Source organism: Hemiscyllium ocellatum, chromosome 13 (assembly GCF_020745735.1).
Source record: "Hemiscyllium ocellatum isolate sHemOce1 chromosome 13, sHemOce1.pat.X.cur, whole genome shotgun sequence".
NCBI classification, from domain to species: Eukaryota; Metazoa; Chordata; class Chondrichthyes; order Orectolobiformes; family Hemiscylliidae; genus Hemiscyllium; species Hemiscyllium ocellatum.
This window is the reverse complement of record NC_083413.1, coordinates 3516382-3537421: the sequence shown is the minus strand read 5'-3', so window position 1 is coordinate 3537421 and position 21040 is coordinate 3516382. Positions and strand designations below refer to the sequence as shown.

The 21040-nt window shown below is 42.3% G+C and overlaps 1 protein-coding gene across 1 annotated transcript in view; it reads right to left on the bottom strand.

The window, feature by feature from the left end:
• LOC132821747 (collagen alpha-5(IV) chain-like) overlaps positions 1–21040 on the bottom strand; it is a 276828-nt gene that overhangs the window by 16670 nt on the left and 239118 nt on the right. Inside the window, exons 44-49 of the mRNA XM_060834471.1 lie at positions 19214–19283; positions 15690–15761; positions 15014–15139; positions 10896–10994; positions 4869–5075; positions 4291–4468 (exon numbers count right to left, since the gene is read on the bottom strand). Of these exons, the coding sequence (XP_060690454.1) occupies positions 4291–4468; positions 4869–5075; positions 10896–10994; positions 15014–15139; positions 15690–15761; positions 19214–19283 (752 nt within the window). The remainder of the gene's footprint in view (positions 1–4290; positions 4469–4868; positions 5076–10895; positions 10995–15013; positions 15140–15689; positions 15762–19213; positions 19284–21040) is intronic.

Here is a 21040-nt window from a genome sequence, read left to right as displayed (position 1 = left end):
ACAGACCCTTCGGTCTAACCTGTCCATGCTGACCAGATATCCCAACCCAATCTAGTCCCACCTGCCAGCACCCAGCCCATATTCCTCCAAACCCTTCCTATTCATACACCCATCCAAATGCCTCTTAAATGGTGCAATTGTACCCGCCTCCACCACATCCTCTGGCAGCTCATTCCATACACGTACTACCCTCTGCGTGGAAAAGTCGCCCCTTAGATCGCTTTTATATCTTTCCCCTCTCACCCTAAACCTATGTCCTCTAGTTCTGGACTCCCCGACCCCAGGGAAAAGACATTGTCTATTTATTCTATCCATGCCCCTCATACTTTTGTAAACCTCTATAAGGTCACCCCTCAGCTTCCGACGCTGCAGGGAAACAGCCCCAGCCTGTTCAGCCTCTCCCTGTTGCTCAGATTCTCCAATCCTGGCAACATCTATTCTGAACCCTTTCAAGTTTCACAACATCTTTCCGATAGTAAAGAGACCAGAAATGCACGCAATATTCCAACAGTGGCCTGACCAATGCCCTGTACAGCCACAACATGACCTCCCACCGAAAGCATACCAAACACCTTCTTCACTATCCTATCTACCTGCGACTCCACTTTCAAGGAGCTATGAACCTGCACTCCAATGTCTCTTTGTTCAGCAACACTCCCTAGTATCATTAAGTGAATAAGTCCTGCTAAGATTTGCTTTCCCAAAATGCAGCACCTCGCATTTATCTGAATTAAACTCCATCTGCCACTTCTCAGCCCATTGGCCCATCTGGTCCAGATCCTGTTGTAATCTGAGGTAACCCTCTTTGCTGTCCACTACACCTCCAATTTTGGTGTCATCTGCAGACTTACTAACTGTACCTCTTATACTCACATCCTGTGTTTATATCCTAATTGAAATCCTAATCAACAATTGACAATGGTCATCATTAGACTCTTAATTCCAGATTTTTAGATTAGATTAGATTAGATTACTTACAGTATGGAAACAGGCCTTTCAGCCCAACAAGTCCACACCGACCCGCCAAAGCGCAACCCACCCAGACCCATTTCCCTACATTTATCCCTTCATCTAACACTATGGGCAATTTAGCATGGCCAATTCACCTAACCTGCACATTTTTGGATTGTGGGAGGAAACCGGAGCACCTGGAGGAAACCCACGCAGACACGGGGAGAACATGCAAACTCCACACAGAGAGTCGCCTGAGGCGGGAATTGAACCCAGTCTCTGGCGCTGTGAGGCAGCAGTGCTAACCACTGTGTCACCCATTAAATTATATTAAATTCCCTACATGTGCAAACAGGCCCTTCAGCCCAACAAAGAGTAACCCGCCCAGACCCACCCCCCTACATTCACCCCTGATTAATGCACCTAAACACTACGGGCAATTTAGCATGGCCAATTCACCTAACCTGCTCATCTTTGGACTGTGGGAGGAAATCAGGTACCCGCAGACATGGGGAGAATGTGCAAACTCTACACAGACAGTTGCTGGAGGTGGGAATTGGACCTAGGTCCCTGGCGCTGTAAGGCAGCAGTACTAATCACTGAGCCACCACTCCATCTGACTTTGTATGGAATTGAAATTCCATCGTCTGCCATGGTGGGATAGGAACCCGGGTTCCCAGAATATTACTTTCGTCTCTGGATTAGCAGTTCAGCCGTTGCCTTTCTTTGAATTAAATCAGGCAATGATAATCTTCCACTGAGAAATAAATGTCTTCTTTGTAAATGTTTAAATTTGAGGTATTCAATGTGAAAGACATTGGGAAATGGAACTGAGTGTAGTCTTTTCTTCACTCCACATGTAGGCATGCAGATTTCAATAGGGGTCCCTGGTTAATGGTTTGGAGTTAGAATGCTGACTAATTTATTGTCCTCAACTTGGGATCCAAATCCCACTAATAGAAGACTGAATGTTGCCCTATGAACATAAGAACAGGAATGGACCATTTATCACCTTGACTTAGTCCACTATGAAATCTTGGCTGGTCTACACCATAATTCCACCCTTGGCTCCATGTCCCTTAATGATTTTGAATCCTAAAAAAACTATCAGTTTCAGATTAACAATTTACAGTTGGTTTAGCAGTGATTGTTATTTACACAAGATAGTTCTAAACTACTTCTACACTTCACGTAGAAAAGTGTTTCCTGACTTCACTCCTAAAAGAATCTGGTTCTAATCTTCGGGCTACAGCCCTAGTATGAGACAACCCAACCAGCAGAAGTTGTTTGTCTTTATCTATCCTGTTTCCATTTCAGCCTTTTAAAGTGTTATTCAAATCATTCTTCTAAATTTCAAGGTATTAATATTCCTGTTAACCTATGCTTGAAATCCAAGTATAATTCTACAAAACTTATATTCTATTCTTTCTGAGACAAATATATACTTTCTAAGGTGTGTTGCCCAGAACTGCGTACACTGTACTAGGTGTGTTCTATTTCAGTTTTTTGTATGATATAAAAAGTATGTCATTTTATTGTCTTTATTTTTGATTTTGGAATGAAACGAGGAAAGGACTGTTTCAAGACCAAGGACTGGAAAGAATTCCTGCCCTTGCAAAAAAATGTTACTTGAATTCATTGGTAGTCATGTTTGCATTGAGGTTTGCAGGCTGTGGGGGAGGTGAAGGAAGATGGAATAGCACTGGAGTGTGTATGTGCAGTGAGATTTGACTGGCAACATGGTTTATGAAATTATGATCAATCGTGGCTCCCAAAGATTATCAGCCTGATGACAATTCTCTGACTTTTGAACAACTGAACAGTCTGTGATTGTAAATGATATGATATCGCTTAAAGAGCAGGTTCTATGTCTCCAACTTTGTGAGGTACAAGTACCTGAAGCTTGAAGACAGCCAATTATTTTTTCTCAGCGATTGTTGTAAGTGGTTGCCTTTAGCTGGTAACTAAGAGACTTTGTAGTTAGTGTATAAATTGCTCTATGCCTCCTGCAAAGAAATGGAAAAAACTTGGAGTAGGAGGATCAAAGAACAGAAGCTGTTAGGGATCAAAAAGAGCATCGTCAAACCCAATGGACTCGTGCTATTGAACTTTATTTCTACCATTAATTAAACTAATTTGTTTTTGTTTGTGTTTGCAGGGGTTTAAAATGGTATCCTGTCACTAAGCCACCCTTTGTTTACATGTGAACAATACTTGACACTAGTCCAACTTCCTAAAGCCAGCCCTCAGAGTGAACAAAACCTTCTGACACCCTGGTTTATATCTGTCAGCCAGAGATGTTGGCCAGCGATCAGGATGGTGTGTTGAAGCGGCAGGTAATTGGAAGCTCAGGGTCTTTTTTTGCGGACAAAACACACCACCTTGTTCCCTGGCCAAAATCTGTTTCAGACTTGTTCAGTGCTGTAATGAAACTCAATGCAAGGTAGAAGAACAGCAGCTAATTTTCTGCTTGGGAATGCTGTGGCATTCTGGACTCAATATTGAGTTGAGCATCTTTAGGGCTTGAGTTCTTCCTTATCCTTACCCCAACCCTCACTTGCCAGTCCTTGTTATCACAGTTTGCTACTACATACAATCCATTGTTAACTACTAACAGTCCCCATAAATAGCTATTCATGCTGCTAGCTGGATTGTTGTCAACTCCTAAATCTGTTCTCCCCTCTGTTTGGGTTCTGTGACCACCTATCTTTTCCTTCTTAACTCCTCCCCCTATGCTATCTTATGCATATAAATCTACATTTTCCTAGCTACCATCAATTCTGAGGAAATGTCATTGGACTCAAAGCATTAATTTCTGATTTCTTTCCACAGATGCTGCCAGATTTGCCGAGCTTTTCCAGCAACTTGTTTATGTTTCTGATTGAGATTTATGTTGAGATTTCTGTTCAGTCATCCAAAGTTTTCATGAGTATGATTGTGTTTTGAGCTGAAAATGTGTTGCTGGTTAAAGCGCAGCAGGTCAGGCAGCATCCAAGGAACAGGAAATTCGACGTTTCGGGCACAAGCCCTTCATCTCTCACTGCACCCCCCAGGTCATTACAAGGATTTCAGTGAGTCTTTCTCTCACTGCACTCCCCAGGTCATCTCTGATCTCCAGCATCTGCAGACCTCACTTTTTACTCTGATTGTGTTTTATAGTTGAAGCTCCAACAGTGTCACAATGTACATCAACAACCTGGTCAGCTAACTCAGTGCAGGGACTGAATATGAGGTCTCCTAATCCGTAAGGATGAATTATAACTGTTGTTCTTTGTAACTAAGCCTGGGCTCTATCAACTTCTAGAGAGGTCTACACCAACTGTTTAATGAAGGCACTACCTGCTTATAAATGGTTTCAGCGCTTTTCCACTGATTGGAGCCATATCCATTGGCATTTGTCTTGAAGTTGATAGCCAATAAGAATAGTCATTTCTTGATGCATAGTTACAGACATCATTTACATCACAGAACAAAAATGGCATGACACTGAATCTTGGCAAGCAACTCCCAGCAGCTCCTGAAAGCCACAAAAACACAGCATGTACACTTAACAAAGAAACTCAAAACTGCATTATTTGTAAAATCAGATGGATTGGATTTATACAACATGCACAAATAACCATTCTAGTTAATCATTGTTTCTAGTACTGCTGTTAAATGCTATTATAAAGTTGATGATTTAGTCTCAAAATTGTGTAATTTACCTCTCCCTTAAATATATGGCAGAGAAAGCAATGTGCGAATTCAAACATTTTAGGAAAATGCACAACAACACAAATATTTGACTACTTGTGCTTGAATGCAATATTGGCATTTTCTGTGTGGCCCTTCATTATGTTAAAATTGATGTGCAGCAGTTTTTTGTTAAACACATTTCAAAATGTAACATTACTTTGATCAGAACTGAATTAACATACCTAAATCTTGTCCATATGCACGTTTGTTACCTTGCACGTAGAGGAGAGAATAACCAATGTATAGCTGTTTAGTGTTGCCTGGGCACAAAGGTATCTCTGTAGTTTGACTATGACGTGTAAAAACAAAACCTTGGATATCTGTTCCTGTTGGTCCAGGGTGACCCCTGTCTCCTTCCTGTCCCTGGGGACCTGGATAGCCCTTTGGTCCTAATTTTAAACAATAATAACACTTGTTCAATTTGCAGCAGGACAATGAGGTTATAGCCTTATTTTTTGGAATATGCATTTACTTACTCATTACACTGGTATATTGTTCTCTCAATGCCTGTGTAAAACTGGTCTCAAATGTATTTGCCTATTTACAATTTATGAAGGATATAGCGAGTGTGTGGGGATTCTAATTATGAATCTATCTTGCTAAATTTTGAAAAGCACGTTACAATGTGCTCTTTATTGTCACAGTGGAGATTCCTTCACTGAATAATAGAAGAACATTTCGAACACTAGGTCATAGTTTTAGGCTAAGGGGTGAAGAAATACAGAGAAGGAACTTTTATCAAAGGATTGTGAATGTACTTGAGTGCAGTGGATGCCGGACACTGAATATGTTTAAGGAGAAGATCGATAAATTTAATTAGTGAAAAGTTAAAGGATTATGGGGATGGGGCCAGGAAATAGATGAGGCAAGCTGCAGGTTAAGGGGTTGAATTGCTTGCTCCTAGTTTTTATGTTCTTATGTACTACGAAGAGGGGGTAACTCCACATTAACTCTATCCATCCAATGGAAAGGGAGTGGTTACAATTTATAATGAGATAGTGAGACATTTCACTTTCAAAATCATATTTCCTGGAGTCTCCTGCTGCAGGTCAGGCGGCTGCAGAATTTAATGACAGCTTCATGAATCATTGCAGATCTAGACATTGTATTGGACCCTTCTGTAATTTTAATAGCACACTAGACAGACCATGCACTATGCCTATCCCTTTCAACATACATGCTTATAAAGAAGTCCAAATCTAGGTACACAGGTTAAAACAAAAGATAGCCTTGAAGAAATCAATAAGGTATTTGGTAGAAGCTTCTGTACTCAGAAACTGGTGAAAATGTAGAACTCATTATCATGGTGAGTGGCTGAGTGATGAGTGTAGACATATCGAAAGGGAAGCTTAAAAAGCATGAGAGAAAAAGATTTCAGATATGTTAACAGGCAAATTTAACTAAGTTAACAGGAGGCATGTGCAGATCATGAATCCTATTATACAGGGAATCTCTGACTTATGGGCATCAAGACTAGAGTGGTGCTGGCAGCATCCAAGGAGCAGGAACATCGATATTTCAGGCAAAAGCCCTTCATCAGGAATGAGCCTGGGAGTCTCAGGGGTGGAGAGATAAATGGGAGGGGGAGTGGGAGTAGGGTAAGATGGCTGAGACTGCAATAGGTTGATGGAGGTGGGTGTGAAGGTGATAGGTCAGACAGGAGGTTGAAGCGGATTAACAGATGGGACAGGTCATGAGGATGGTGCTAAGGTGGATGGTTGGAACTGGGGTAAGGTGGAAGGAGGGGAAATGAGGAAACTGGTGAAGTCCACATTGATGCCATGCGGTTGAAGGGTCACGAGGTGGAAGATGAGACGTTCTTTCTCCAGGCGTCTGGTGGTAAGGGAGCGGCGATGAAGGAGGCCGAGGACCTGCATGTCCTCGGCAGAGTGGGAGGGAGAGTTGAAATGTTCAGCCATGGGGCGATGGGGCTGATTGGTGCGGGTGTCCTGGAGATGTTTTCTGAAATGCTCTGCGAGTAGGCATCCAAGTCTCCTCAATGCAGAGGAGACTGCATCAGGAGCAATGATACAATAAATGACATGTTTGGAAGTCCAGATTAAACTTTGATGGATGTGGAAGACTTTTTTGAGGCCTTGGACAGAGGTGAGGGAGGAGGTGTGGGTGCAGGTTTTGCAATTCCTGCGGTGGCAGGGGAAGGTGCCAGGAGGGGAGTGTGGGTTGTTAGGGGGCATAGACCTGACCAGGTAGTTGTGGAGGGAACGGTCTTTACTAAAAGCAGATTAGGGGTGAGAAGGGAAATATGCCTCTGGTGGTGGGGTCCTTTTTTAGGTAGCAGATATAGCGGAGGATGATGCGATATATGCGGAGGTTGGTGGGGTGGAAGGTGAGGACTTTGGTGGGGTTCTGCCCTTGTTGCAGTTTGAAGGGTGGGGTTTGAGGGCAGATGTACAGGAAGTGGATAGGATGTGCTGGAGGGCATCATCAACCACATGGGAGGGGAAATTGCGATCTTTAAAGGAGGAGGCCATCTGGTGTGTTCTGTGGTGGAACTGGTCCTCCTGGGAGCAGTTACAGTGGAGGCAAAGGAATTGGGAAAAAGTGATAACATTTTTGCAGGAGGTAGGGAGGGAAGAGGTGTAATCCAAATAGCTGTGGGAGTTAGTGGGTTTGTAGAAAATGTCGGTGTTGTGTGAGTCACTGTTGATGGAGATGGAGAGGCCAGGAAGGAGAAAGATGTGTCAGAGATGGTCGAGGTGAATTTAGATTGGGATGGAATGTATTGGTGAAGTTGAAGGGTTTAACCTCCTCATGGGAGCACTAGGTGGCGCCGATGCAGTCATTAATGTAGTGCAGGGAAAGGTGGGGAGTGGTGCCGGTATAACTCCGGAAGATAGACTTTTCCATGTAGCCGACAAAGAGGCATAGCTGAGGCTCATGTGGATACCCATGGTTGCCCCTTTCGTCTGGAGAAAGTGGGAGGATTGAAAGGAGACATTGTTGAGGGTGAGGACCAGTTCAGCCAAACGAATAAGAATGTCACGGGAAAGGTATTGGGTATGGATGTTGGGAGGAAGAAACAGAGGTCTTGGAGGCCCTGGATATGGCAAATGGAGGTGTAAAGGAACTGGATATCCATGTTGAAGATGAGGTGTTGGGGGCCAGGGAAACAGAAGTCTTGGAGGAGGTGGAGAGCATGGGTAGTATCTGATTGTACTTGGGGAGTTCCTGGATCGGGGGCTAGAACAGTATCGAGGTAGGTGGAGATGAATTCGGTGGGGCAGAGGCAGGCTGAGGTGATGTGATGTCTGGGGTAGTCAGGCTTGTGGATCTTGGGTAGGAGGTAGAATTGGGCTGTGTGGGGTTCCTGAACTATGAGGTTGGATGTTGTGGGTAGGAGATCCCCTTAGTTGATGAGGTTGTGTTCGGTCTGGGAGATGGTGGTTTGGTGATGAGAGGTGAGGTCATAGTCAAGGCGGCATTAGGAGAAGGTGTCTTCGAGTTGGCGCCTAGCTTCTGTAGTGTAGAGGTCAGTGCATCATACTATCCCTGTCTGCTGGTTTGATGGTGAAGTTGGTGTTGGAGCAGAGGGAGTGGAGGGCTGTGCCTTGAGGGTGAGGGATTGGAGTGGGGGAGGGAGTAAATAGGTTGAGGCAGTCAATGTCATGGCAGCAGTTGGAAATAAAGAAATTAAGGGCGGGTAACAGACTGGTATGGGGTGTCTAGGTGGATGGAGTGCATTGGAAGGGTTCCTCGGAAGATGGGCTGGTGTCTTGATTGAAGAAGTAAGCTCGGAGGCAGTAGGAGAAGTGTTCGTTGTCACAACGTGCATTGAATTCATTGATGCGTGGATGGAGGGGGATGAAGGTAAGGCTTTTGCTGAGGACTGATCATTCGTCCTCAGTGAGGGGGAGGTTTGGAGGGATGGTGAAAACCCAGCAGGGCTGGAGGCTTAGACCTGGTATAGGGCTGGAGCTGGGCGTGGGCACGGGGAATGTGACTAGAGTTCGTGTGGTAGTGGGAGGACCGGGGGGGTGACGTTATTTCTGGAAGTGATGCTCACCCCGGGGTTGGTGACAGTGGGATTCATGGGGAGGTGTCGGCAGTGTGCAGGGGAGTGGAGTAAAGTGAGGTGGGGGGGGGGGGGGAAGTGGTTGTGACGATGACAGGTGTGGGGGCAGAAGTGGCAGAACACGTGGCGTCAGTGATGACATGGGGGACAGAAGTGACAAAACTTGTGGTGTAGATGGATCATAAATCTCTGATTTATGATCATCCAATTCCCTCATACTTATAAACATGATTCCATAGAGGGGTGTACTTTTAATTATCAACATATGAACAATTCCTATGAAATAACTCCACAGAGGTTGGTATCCCATCATCCACTCACCCTTTGTTTACAAGGTGCATATTCTTGACACTGGTCCAACTTCCTCAGCGCCAGCTCTGAGTGAACAGAATCTCTGACACTCCTGTTTATATCTGTCAGCCAAGGCTCCCTGATTGGACCAGATTAACACCTCCAATGAGGAAACTCTACCTGGCTGATCTTGTTACAATCACTACATCTGTACTTATGATTGGCTGCTTTATATTGGCCTGCATTGTATTCTGAATTGTGTAGAAATCAACTCGTGAATGGCTTAAGGAATGGAACCTGGGGATTGCCTGTATTGTCAAGTTCTACATAAAACCTGGTGGCCAGTAGAGGGAGGTTCAAAATGTGAACTTGGTGCCAAAAGACGACGACCTGCTTATCTGTATTTATGTATAATGTCTTAGGCTGCTGACCTAACCCCCAACACCACACCCCACCCCACAATAACCACCCTGTACCTCTGGGAACATACTGATCCTGTAATATACCTTTGTTGTGGTTCTGTTCGCCAAGCTGGGAATTTGTGTTGCAGACGTTTTGTCCCCTGTCTAGGTGACATCCTCAGTGCTTGGGAGCCTCCTGTGAAGCGCTTCTGTGATGTTTCCTCTGGCATTTATAGTGATTTGTATCTGCCGCTTCCGGTTGTCAGTTCCAGCTATCCGCTGCAGTGGCTGGTATTTTGATTCCAGTTCGATGTGTTTATTGATTGAATCTGTGGATGAATGCCATGCCTCTAGGAATTCCCTGGCTGTTGTCTGTTGGGCTTGTCCTATAATAGTGGTGTTGTCCCAACCACCCCAACACACACACCCAACAAAGAAGTTGCGTCAAGACACTATTCAGAAAGGCCACAACACACTGCAGTGCACCAGAACTGCAAAAAGAGGAAGAAGAACACCTATACAATGTATTCGCCAAAAATGGATACCCGCGCAATTTCATCAACAGATGCCTAAGGGAAAGACAACGGAACGAGGACATGCCGCAACCCAAAGGACTAGCCACACTACCATACATCAAGAGCACTTCCGAACTGACAGCCAGACTACTGCGACCACTAGGACTCATAACAGCACACAAACCAACAGCCACTCTCAGACAACAACTCACCAGAACGAAGGACCCGATACCCAGCATAAGCAAAACAAATGTAGTGTACAAAATCCCATGCAAGGACTGCACAAAACACTACATAGGACAAACAGGAAGACAGCTAACGATCTGCATCCATGAACACCAACTAGCCACGAAACGACATGACTAGCTATCCTTAGTAGCCACACACGCAGATGACAAGCAACATGAATTCGACTGGGACAACACTACTATTTTAGGACAAGCCAAACAGAGAAAATCCAGGGAATTCCTAGAGGCATGGCACTCATCCACAGATTCAATCAATAAGCACATCGACCTGGACCCAATATACCGACCACTGCAGCGGACAGCTGGAACTGACAACTGGAAGCGGCAGACTCAAACCACTACAAATGCCAGAGGAAAGATCACAGAAGTGCTTCACAGGAGGCTCCCAAGCACTGAGGATGTCACCTAGACAGGGGACGAAACATCTGCAACACAAATTCCCAGCTCGGTGAACAGAACCACAACAACGAGCACCTGAGCTACAAATCTTCTCACAAACTTTGAATATTCCTTTCTGCCACTGAAGGTCTCTATTGCCCTCTAAATTAAAATAAGATGTGTTTTTCTGTAGTGATTGTGTCATGTATCTGAACAGGTTGATTAAGATTTAGCTAGAATAAATCTGAAATGAAAATAGCTCCCTCTCATTGTCCTCCCTTCCCAATTCTTAATAATTATTATTAAGAATTACTCATTGTCATTTGAAACTTGCCTCATTTACCTTGTTGTCCAGGAAATCCTGGTGAGCCCTTTGATCCTGGATATCCCATACGACCAGGAGGCCCATTACGACCAAGTGAACCAGTTGGACCTTGGCTACCTGTTTGTAAAAGATAACACAGTATTATGTTACTGTAGCAATTTGCATTTACATGTCATAATATTTCAACATCTCATAATATTTCATCGTGAGGCACCATTGACACAGTGAAAGCAGAAGTTTGGATGCTGACTAAAAAGTTCAGTTTTAATGAGGCTCTTAAAAGTGTACAGGAGAGTGGAAAGGTTCAGAAAAGGAATTCCAGAGCTTAGGGCCTACACAGCTGTGGGTGTAAATGGCAGCAGCAAAACTAGAGAAAATGGATGTTTAAGAGGTCAGACGAGGAATACACAACTCCTGGGGGATTGTAGGACTGGTAGATGACTAGAAGGATAAGGAAGAACAGCCATGAAGGTATTTGAGCCAATATAGGCCAACAAGCAAAGGGAGAATGCTTGAATGGAACTTTGTATGGGTCACGATTTGAAGAAGACATTTGAGTGGGTTGATGTTTTTAAAGGATAGAGAATGGAAAGCCAACCAGGGTAGAAGTTGAATATTGGAGACTCGACATAACAAAAGCTTTAGAGAAAGTGAGGACTGCAGATGCTGGAGGTCAGAGTTGAGAGTATGGTGCTGGAAAAGCACAGCACGTCAGGCAGCATCCAAGGAGCAGGAAAATCTTTGGGCAAAAGCCCGTTATCAGGAATCAACGAAAGCTTTGATGACTGTTTTGTTTGCAGACTAGCTGAGGTGCGTCCTGTTTTAGTCAGGAAAATAAGCTCCTTTTGTGACAGAAAAGAAACTGAATTGGAAGCTCAGCTCAAGATGAAATGGGAGATTACGTGCAGTGGCCTGAAAGGAAATTCAAGTGTTTTGTATGATGGATAAATGACGCATAGCTGCCAATTTCCAGCCAAACAATGTTTTTTTAAAAAAAATTAATTAGATTTATAATGTGAATGTTCCATTACTTGTTGCTCAGTAGTGGTTAAAATATCTCTAACAGCTACTACGAGGTTAGGAACAATGGATATTTGACTTTCTATCCAGATGTAAGACTGATTTTGCAGATGAATTGTCTCAATATGGAAGCAACTGTGTTACATTTCCACTCAAATGCTAGTTTTACATTGTTCTAAATTTGTAAACCTACTCCAGAGTGCTAAATCTTCAAAGATAAAGAGGGATGGCACAAATAGTAGATAATAAATAGGCAAGAGATGAAAGCATGATCAAATGAATATGAGTTTAGACATTTATTTAGACCCTTTTTTTTTGCCTGAATCTGCACATACCAGAGCATGGAGACTGGAGATTTTGATCAAATGTATGTCTGGACCTTCATAGAGTAATTTTTTAGTGAACTTTGGTGACAATTTGATATCTAATGAAAGCTTGCTATTTTCCAGCACAATTTGAAATAATTATGAGAGGAAGAAATGACTGTGAGCTGGTAGTTGATTGAGTTCAAATTACGTTGCAGCAGAACTGCTTCATAAGACCATAACAAATAGGAGTAGGCCATTTTGGCCCCTTGAGCTTGCTCCGCTATTCAACAGGATCGTGGCTAATCCTGTACCTAGTAGCTCCAAATTAAGGTAATTTAAGATTGAAGTTAGCTAGCATTATAACTGGCAAATAAGTTCATAAGATGTAGGAGCAAAATTAGGCCATTTAGCCTATTGAGTCTGATCCGCCATTAGATCATGGATGATATGCTCCTCATCCCCATTTTCCTGCCTTCTCTCCATGTCTCCAACTTATTACCAATTAAAAATCTGTAATGAATTAACTCCTCCTTAAATTTACTCACTGTCTCAGCATCCACTATACTTTGGGGTAACTAATTCCACAGATTCACAACACTTTGGGAGAAGTAGTTTCTCCTCAACTCAGTTTTAAATGCACTACCCCTTATCCTAAGACTATGACTCATGTCCTGGAATGCCCTTCAAGAGGAAGCTAGATTAGAGTGGTGCTGGAAAAGCACAGCAGGTCAGGCAGCATCCGAGGAGCAGGAAAATCGACGCTTCGGGCAAAAGTCCTTCACCAGGAATAGAGCTGTACTTCTGATGAAGGGCTTTTTCCTGAAACATCAATTTTCCTGCTCCTCGGATGCTGTCTGACCTGCTGTGCTTTTCCAGCACCACTCTAATCTAGACTCTGGTTTCCAGCATCTGCAGTCCTTGTTTTTACCTACAAGAGGAAGCATCTACTCCATGTCTATTTTATCCACAACTTTTATTACCTTGAATACCTCAATTCGACTTCCCCACATTCTTCTAAATTCCAGGGAGTACAGGCCTAAACTGTTCAATCTCTTTTCACATGACAAACCCCTCATCTTTGGGATCAATCTAGTTAACCTCTGAGCTGGCTCCAATGCCACCACACCTTTCCTCAAATAAGGGACCAAAACTGCACAATACTCCAGATGCAGTCTCACCAATACCTTGTATAGTTGCAATAATACTTCCTTATCTTTATATTATATTCCTTTAGCTAGAAAAGTTAACATTCCGTTTCCTTTCATTATTCTGGATGTAAGTTTGTTAGCTGAGCTGGAAGGTTTGTTTTCAGACGTTTCGTAACCATACAATATAGCTACGTTAGGAGTGGCGGGTGGGATTTAATGTGGAGAACTGCGTTTGGGTCATTAAACTGGTTTGTTTTCAGACGTTTTGTTACTATACTCAGTAACATAATCACTTAGCCTCCGGTGAAGCACTGGTGGTATGGCCTGCTTTTTATTTATGTGTTGAAGTTTCCTTCGGTTTGGTGATGTTATTTCCTGTGATGATGTCATTTCCGGTTCTTTTTCTTGGGGGTGGTAAATGAGATCTAAGTCAATGTATTTGTTGATAGACTTCTGTTTGGAATGCCATGCTTCTAGGAATTCTCATGTGTGTCTCTGTTTGGCTTGTACTAGGATGGATGTGTTGTCCTAAACTGGTGTCCTTCCTTATCTGTATGTAAGGATACTAGGGAGAGTGGGTCATGTCTTTTTGTAGCTAGTTGACATTCATGTATCCTGATGCCTAGTTTTCTGCCCTGTTTGTCTGATGTAGTGTTTACCACTTCCTGAGAAAAAGAACTGAAAGTGACATCGCAACAGGAAATGACATCACCAAATCCAAGGAACCCTAAACACATAAATAAAAAGTAGGCCATACCGCCAGTTGTTCAGCAGAGGCTCTCTGATGATGTTACTGGGTATGGTAACGAATGTCTGAAAACAAACCAGTGTTTTGGCCCAAACGCACTTCTCCACGTTAAACCCCATCTGCCACAATTTGGCCCACTCCTGACCTATCTATATTCATTTGTAACGTTCTTACTTCCTCATTACAATATTGCCTATTTTTGTGTTGTCTGCAAATTTAGCTATAGAGCCTTCTATCCCCATATAAAAGTCATTAATGTAGATTGTGAATAGCTGGGGTCCAAAGACTGAACCATGCGGCACTCCACTACTCACATCTTGCCATCCAGAAAAAAAATCCCGACTCTCTGTCTTCTCTCCATCAGCCAGTCACCTATTTAGGCTAATAAATTACCCCTAATCCCATGTGATCCAACCTTGTGAATTAATCTTTGGTGTGGCATCTTATCAAACGCCTTCCAGAAGCCCAGATAAATTACACCTACAGCATCACCATTATCCATTTTGCTTGTTACATCTTTGAAGAACTCTAGCAAATTAGTTCAATATAATTTTTCCTTCATAAAACTATGCTGACTCTGTTGGTTAGCATCTTGACTTTCATGCCTCTCCATGTGAACAAATTTCTGAAAAATGTGCTAATGCATTACCTTTATGTTCCTCATTAATGTGTGCAAGGACTCTTGTTTATTTCAAGTGGCTATCAGTGATGCTGAAATGTAATGGGACCCAATATAACATTCAGGCTCATTTTGGGTACAGTACAAAGCCCTACAAAATTTATTAATTTTATGTTTTCATCTGAAATTGCCAAAATAAGTTCAGTTTTTCATCACAATGAGTTTACAGTATTTGTGAGAATTGCCCCTGAGTAAGATTCAAACTTTAGGTTCTTTTAGTGTTTTGAAAGTACCGATGCATCCAAGTGGTCCAGGAGATCCAGGAGTTCCACTTTGTCCTTCAGGCCCCTGTGGACCCGGGAGTCCGGAATCGCCCTTTAGAGGTATTGTTGGCATAACAGATGACAACCCTTCTGGACCTAAGAGCAAACATTAGTACTTACAGGTGAAACAGTATCAATTTCAAACAGATGCAGTTAAATTTGGTTCAAAGCATGTCTAAATACTTTAAAAGTGCTCATAAATTCAAACTACAATCAAGGTTATAATAAATACAAAGGCCTGAAATATCCCTTGATTGTACTTCCAAAAAAATGACCAATTTTCATTTTTCTCATGGCAAATGAACTGCAGAATACCATAATGACAATTTTGCAGCTTTGATTCCCTACTTTATAGAAGCATGTTCAATGCAAACTGGCCAATTGGCACTGAGTATTGGATACCTTAGCAGAAATATTACAATGTCCTTCACTAAACTCAATTTCAAAAATTAAAACCTGCTTATGATCCTGTGTGGGACTTTATTACACTCATCTTTCTCATGCTTATCTTTTATAGCATAGTATTTCCTTGTGGGTTTTGAATGCACCAATACTGCAAAATAAACGGCTAGAAATTTTAACTCATAACTCACTGACTTTAATATTTTCTTTCCCATTCTTCGCTCTTGTTAACTTGTAAGGTTACCTGGTTGTCCAGGCAATCCTGACAATCCTGCATCTCCAGTCTGGCCTTTGACTCCTTTGTCACCTTGTAAACCTGGAGTTTTAAAAAAAACATTGAATGAGAAATACATAGAATATGCAGTACATAAACCAACCCCCCCCCCCCACCAGCCCATCAGGACCTGAAGAATATTAGTTCATTGATTATGACATTGAATCCCACTACGTTTCCTACTTCTAATGTAATTTCAATGCAAATGGAAAATCTCATTTTCTAGAAAGTGTCACTGCAGTTTGCTGTAAGAGCCTCATTTAGCTGGTTTTTCACTGAGAAAATTCATACACTACTGACTTTATATTGTTTTATGCCAAAGCATCTTTATGAATGAATTTCCTCAATAGTTTATGCCATGTTTTTCCTTTTACCACTTAATTCCATAGCATCCATCTCCCCATCAGCCTTCACAAATCTTAATTAGAGTGTGTTTCCTAGATTCACATAAATTGTGCTTTAATGTAGATCTACAACAAAAAAAAAAGCAGCGGAAAACAAAGCCAGCTGATTGAGAGGCAATTGAGACTTTTGGATCAGTTTAGTAATTCTCTTAGTGATCTTCATTGAATACTCGAGCTGAGACTGCATTTTATTTTCTGCTATTTTGTCAGGGGTTGCGAACATTCCAGACGCTGAAACACAACTATTCAGACAACACTCCATGCAATGCTGAGGAAGTGCTGTATTGTTACAAGTGCCTTAATTTGGATGAAAGATTACAGCAATGTCGCCGCTACTCTTAGTTGGGTGCTATGTTTATCCCTCAATCAACATCACAATGGGCATAATCTTCCCAGCCCCTGGATGAGCAATTATGAGAAAGTAGTGAGACTTGTGTGAGCTGGCTGTTGAGATTCCAGAGAGCAAAAGGTCCCATTTTCTAAACAATTAGAGTCATAGTCATAGATATATACAACATGGAAGCAATCCCTTCAGTCCAATTTGTCTATGCTGACCAGATATCCCAACCCAATCTAGTCCCACCTGCCAGCACCCGGCCCATATCCCTCCAAACCCTTCCTATTCATATACCTAACCTTTTAAATGTTGCAATTGTACCAGCCTCCACCACAACTTCTGGCAGCCCATTCCACACATGCACCACCCTCTGCGTGAAAACGTTGCCCTTAGGTCTCTTTTATATCTTTCCCCTCTCACCCTAAACCTGTGCCCTCTAGTTCTGGACTCCCACCCCAGAGAAAAGACCTTGTCTATTTACCCTATCCATGCCCCTCATGATTTTATATACCTCTATAAGGTCACCCCTCAGCCTCCAACGCTCCAGGGAAAACAGCCCCAGCCTATTCAGCCTCTCCCTATAGCTCAAACCCTTTAACCCTGGTAACATCTTTGTAGATCTTTTCTGAATCCTTTCAAGTTTCACAATATCCTTCCGACAACAGGGAGACTAGAACTGCATGCAATATTCCAAAGGTGACCTAACCAATGTCCTATACAGCCGCAACATGACCTTCCAAGTCCTGTACTCAATACTCTGACCAATAAAGGAAACCATACCAGATACCTTCTTCGATATCCTATCTACCAGTGACTCTACTTTCAAGGAGCTATGAATCTGCACTCCAAGGCCTCTTTGTTCAGCAACACTCCCGAGGACCTTACCATTAAGTGTATAAGTCCTGCTAGGGTTTGCTTTCCCAAAATAAAGCACCTCACATTTATCTAAATTAAACTCCATTGACACTTTTCAGCCTATTGGCTCATCTGATCAAGATCCCATTGTACTCCGAGGTAACCTTCTTTGCTGTCCACGACAGCAATATGACAATTTTGATGTCATCTGCAAACTTATTAACTATACCTCTTAAGCTCACATCCAAATCATTTATATAAATGATGAAAAATAGTGGACCTAGCACCAATCCTTGTGGCACTTGAGTGGTCACAGGCCTCCAATCTGAAAAATAACCCTCCACCATCACCTTCTGTCTTCTACCTTTGAGCCAGTTCTGTATCCAAATGGCTAGTTCTCCCTGTATTCCATGACACCTTACTTTGCTAACCAGTCTCCCATGGGAAATCTTGTCGAACGCCTTACTGAAGTCCCTATAGATCACGTCCACCACTCTGTCCTCATCAATCCTCTTTGTTACTTCTTCAAAAAAACTCAATCAAGTTTGTGCGACATGATTTCCCACACACAAAGCCATACACCATTGTTGTATGGTGAAATAAGATTCTTGCTAGAGAGCAGTGAGGCCTATTTGCTGCATTAGCGGCATCATTATTATATCATCTCACCTCATTGATACATAGTTGCCCATTCTCCCAACAGCTGGACAAAAACAGCTGGTGACAATTCCTGACAGAAAAGTCAGAATAGGTACCAGACGAATCATGCACACTTCTTGATCTTCTGGCCCTCCATCATCATCAAGATGTTGAGGAACACTCCATGGGCAGTGATTGCATGCATTCCTCTATTCACTAGGATGACCTTGTGTGCACCAACAAAGTGAGTTGCTAATTACCTTCTCTCTGATGAATTGGTGCAAATAAATGACCATGAAGGGCAGCTTTGGACTGCCTGCACTTGACCAGTGCATGACTGAGTTTTAAAAAAATGTACTTGCACCAGGAATCCTGGGAGGTCCAGGAAGTGGCTAGTACGTCTTCTTGTGATGCATGAGAGAGTATGATGAGCAGGACATTAAAGGAACATGGAAAATGGGGAATCAGTCAAGTTTGGGAAGATGCCATAAGAAAACTGTCTAGACCTTGCAGAGAGAATCCCTCCAGGAACTCTGCCAAAATTAAAACTCATCTGATTTTTTAGTACAGTTCACCCTAAAGAAAAACATTATCTGATCAGCAATAAAGTACTGATTTTGCTGTTCTTCCTACATTACAATGGTAACTGAACCTCAAAACTCTGGTTAGTTATAGGTTAGATTAGTAGAAAGTTGAGTCTTTTTTTCGTTTTTTTTCTTTTTTTGTTTTCTTTCTTTCTCTTTTCTTTGTTAAATTATGACTATTGTATATATGATTTAATTGTACATCAATGTTTGTATTTGAGAGTTTTGTTTATTTTTGTAAATTTGCAAAAATGTTAAATTTCAATAAAAATATCTACAAAAAAAAAACTGAACCTCAAAAGAACGTAACTAGCTGTAAAATGTTTTGGGATATTCTTAGGTTTCAAAAAGTGCTATAGAAATGCAAGTCCTTTCTTATGATTTAGTTGACGGTCAACTGCTTTGGTCAGTGATTCATGCCTCTGGAGTAATCTTGTATGCTCACACTCCTCCTCCCAATTCTGCCTCCCTCATTGAGAATTATCTTTCTTAAGTGTGATGGGATGTATTTATATTACAGCTATAAGCAAATATTAATGTTCCCTCAGCAGGAAGTTATGTGAAGACTGCAAGTAAGCACTGATCATTGCAAGTTCATGCTGGAATTGTAGCATTCATCATACATTTCCAACAACCTTATACATAGCAAAAAAAATCCAAGCTCCTGATTAATACCTGGGAACCCAGGAGTTCCAGTTGAATCCCTCTCTCCTTTGGGACCTTGAGCTGATGTGCCTGGAATTCCCTGCAGAGTTGAAGAGAAAATCAACAAACATAGAGATGAATGTTCTGTCTGGCTATAGGTGAGGGCATGGCAGAACATTTGTCCATTAGCAGTGTACATTAGTTTACACAAAGCTAATTTTCTAATGTGGAAAGGCTATCATTATTACATTTCATTGCAAACTATTACATATTTTCCTACTTATTATTCACAGATAATGTGTATGCTCAAACAACATCCTTATTTATATCTGTATCCACAAGGGTTACTGTGTGGATATCAACATGCCCCTAACACGGTGAATGCCCTCTGCTTTCCTCATGAAGATATCAAAGCAAACATCACCATAGCCCCAATATTTACAGGGAAGTAGACCCAGTGCTGGAAAACATGGAGAATGGGCTTGGGGATGGGAGAGAGATGGTTGAGGCAGGGTTCAATGGACTAATGGTATCATTGCTGGACTATTATTCTAGAAACTCAGCTAATGTTCTGGGGACCCGGGTTTGAATCATGCCATGACAGATGGAAAATGATGAGCATGAAACTACTGTTAGAGTCATAAAGCTGTACAGCTCAGAAACAGACCCTTCACTCCAACTCCTCCATGTCAACCAGATATCCTAACCTAATTTAATCCCATTTGCCAGCACTTGGCCTTCTAAACCCTTTCTATTCGTATACCTATCCAGATGCCTTTTAAATGTTGTAATTGTACCAGCCTCCACCACTTCCTCTGGCACACACCACTGTCTGCATGGAAAAGTTGCTCCTTAGGTCCCTTTTAAATTTTTCCCCTCTCACCCTAAACTTATGTCCACTATTTCTGGACTTCCCCACCCTAGGGAAAGACCTTGTCTATTTGTCCTATCTGTGCTCCTCATGATTTTATTAAACCTCTATAAGGCCACCCCTTAGCATTCAAAGCTCCATGGAAAACAACCCTAGCCTATTCAGCCTCTCCCTGTAGTTCAAATTTTCCAACTCTGGCAACATCCTTGGAAAACTTTCTGAACCCTTTCAACTTTCACAACATCCTTCTGATAGGAGGGAGACCAGAATTGCACACAGTATTCCAAATGTGGCCTAACCAATGTGCTGTATAGATGCAACATGACCCCCCAAATCCTATAATCAATACTTTGTTCAGTAAAGGAAAGCATATGAAATGCCACCTTCACTATCCTATCTACCTGTGACTCCACTTTCAAGAAATTATGAATCTGCACTCCATGGTCTCTTCGTTCAGCAACACTCCCGGGAACACAGTATTAAATGTACAAGTCATGCTCTGATTTGCCTTTCCAAAATACATCACCTTGCATTTATCTAAATTAAACTCCATCTGCCACTCCTTGGCCCATCCGCTCAGTTAATTGTCAGGGGAAACCCATCTGGCTTACTAATGATGTCAGGGAAGGAAATGTCACCTGGTCTGGCTATATTTGAATACAGACCCACAGCAATGTGGTTGAATTGCAAATGCCCTCTGAAGCCAATTGCTTGTATCAACTGCTATGAAGTCTCATCAAAGAAATGAAACCAGATGGACCACCCAGCATCGACCTAGGTCTGGAAAAGACAATGGCAGAATTAGCCCTTTTGACCCTGCAAACTCCTCCTTACCAACATCTGGGAGGCTAGAAACAAATGTGGGAGAGCTGTATCACAAACTTGTCAAGTAACAGCTTGACATTGTCATACTCATGGAATCATACCTTATACTTTGGAAGGAGTCTCCCAGGGAGTCCTCAACATTGAGTCTGGATCCCTGAAGT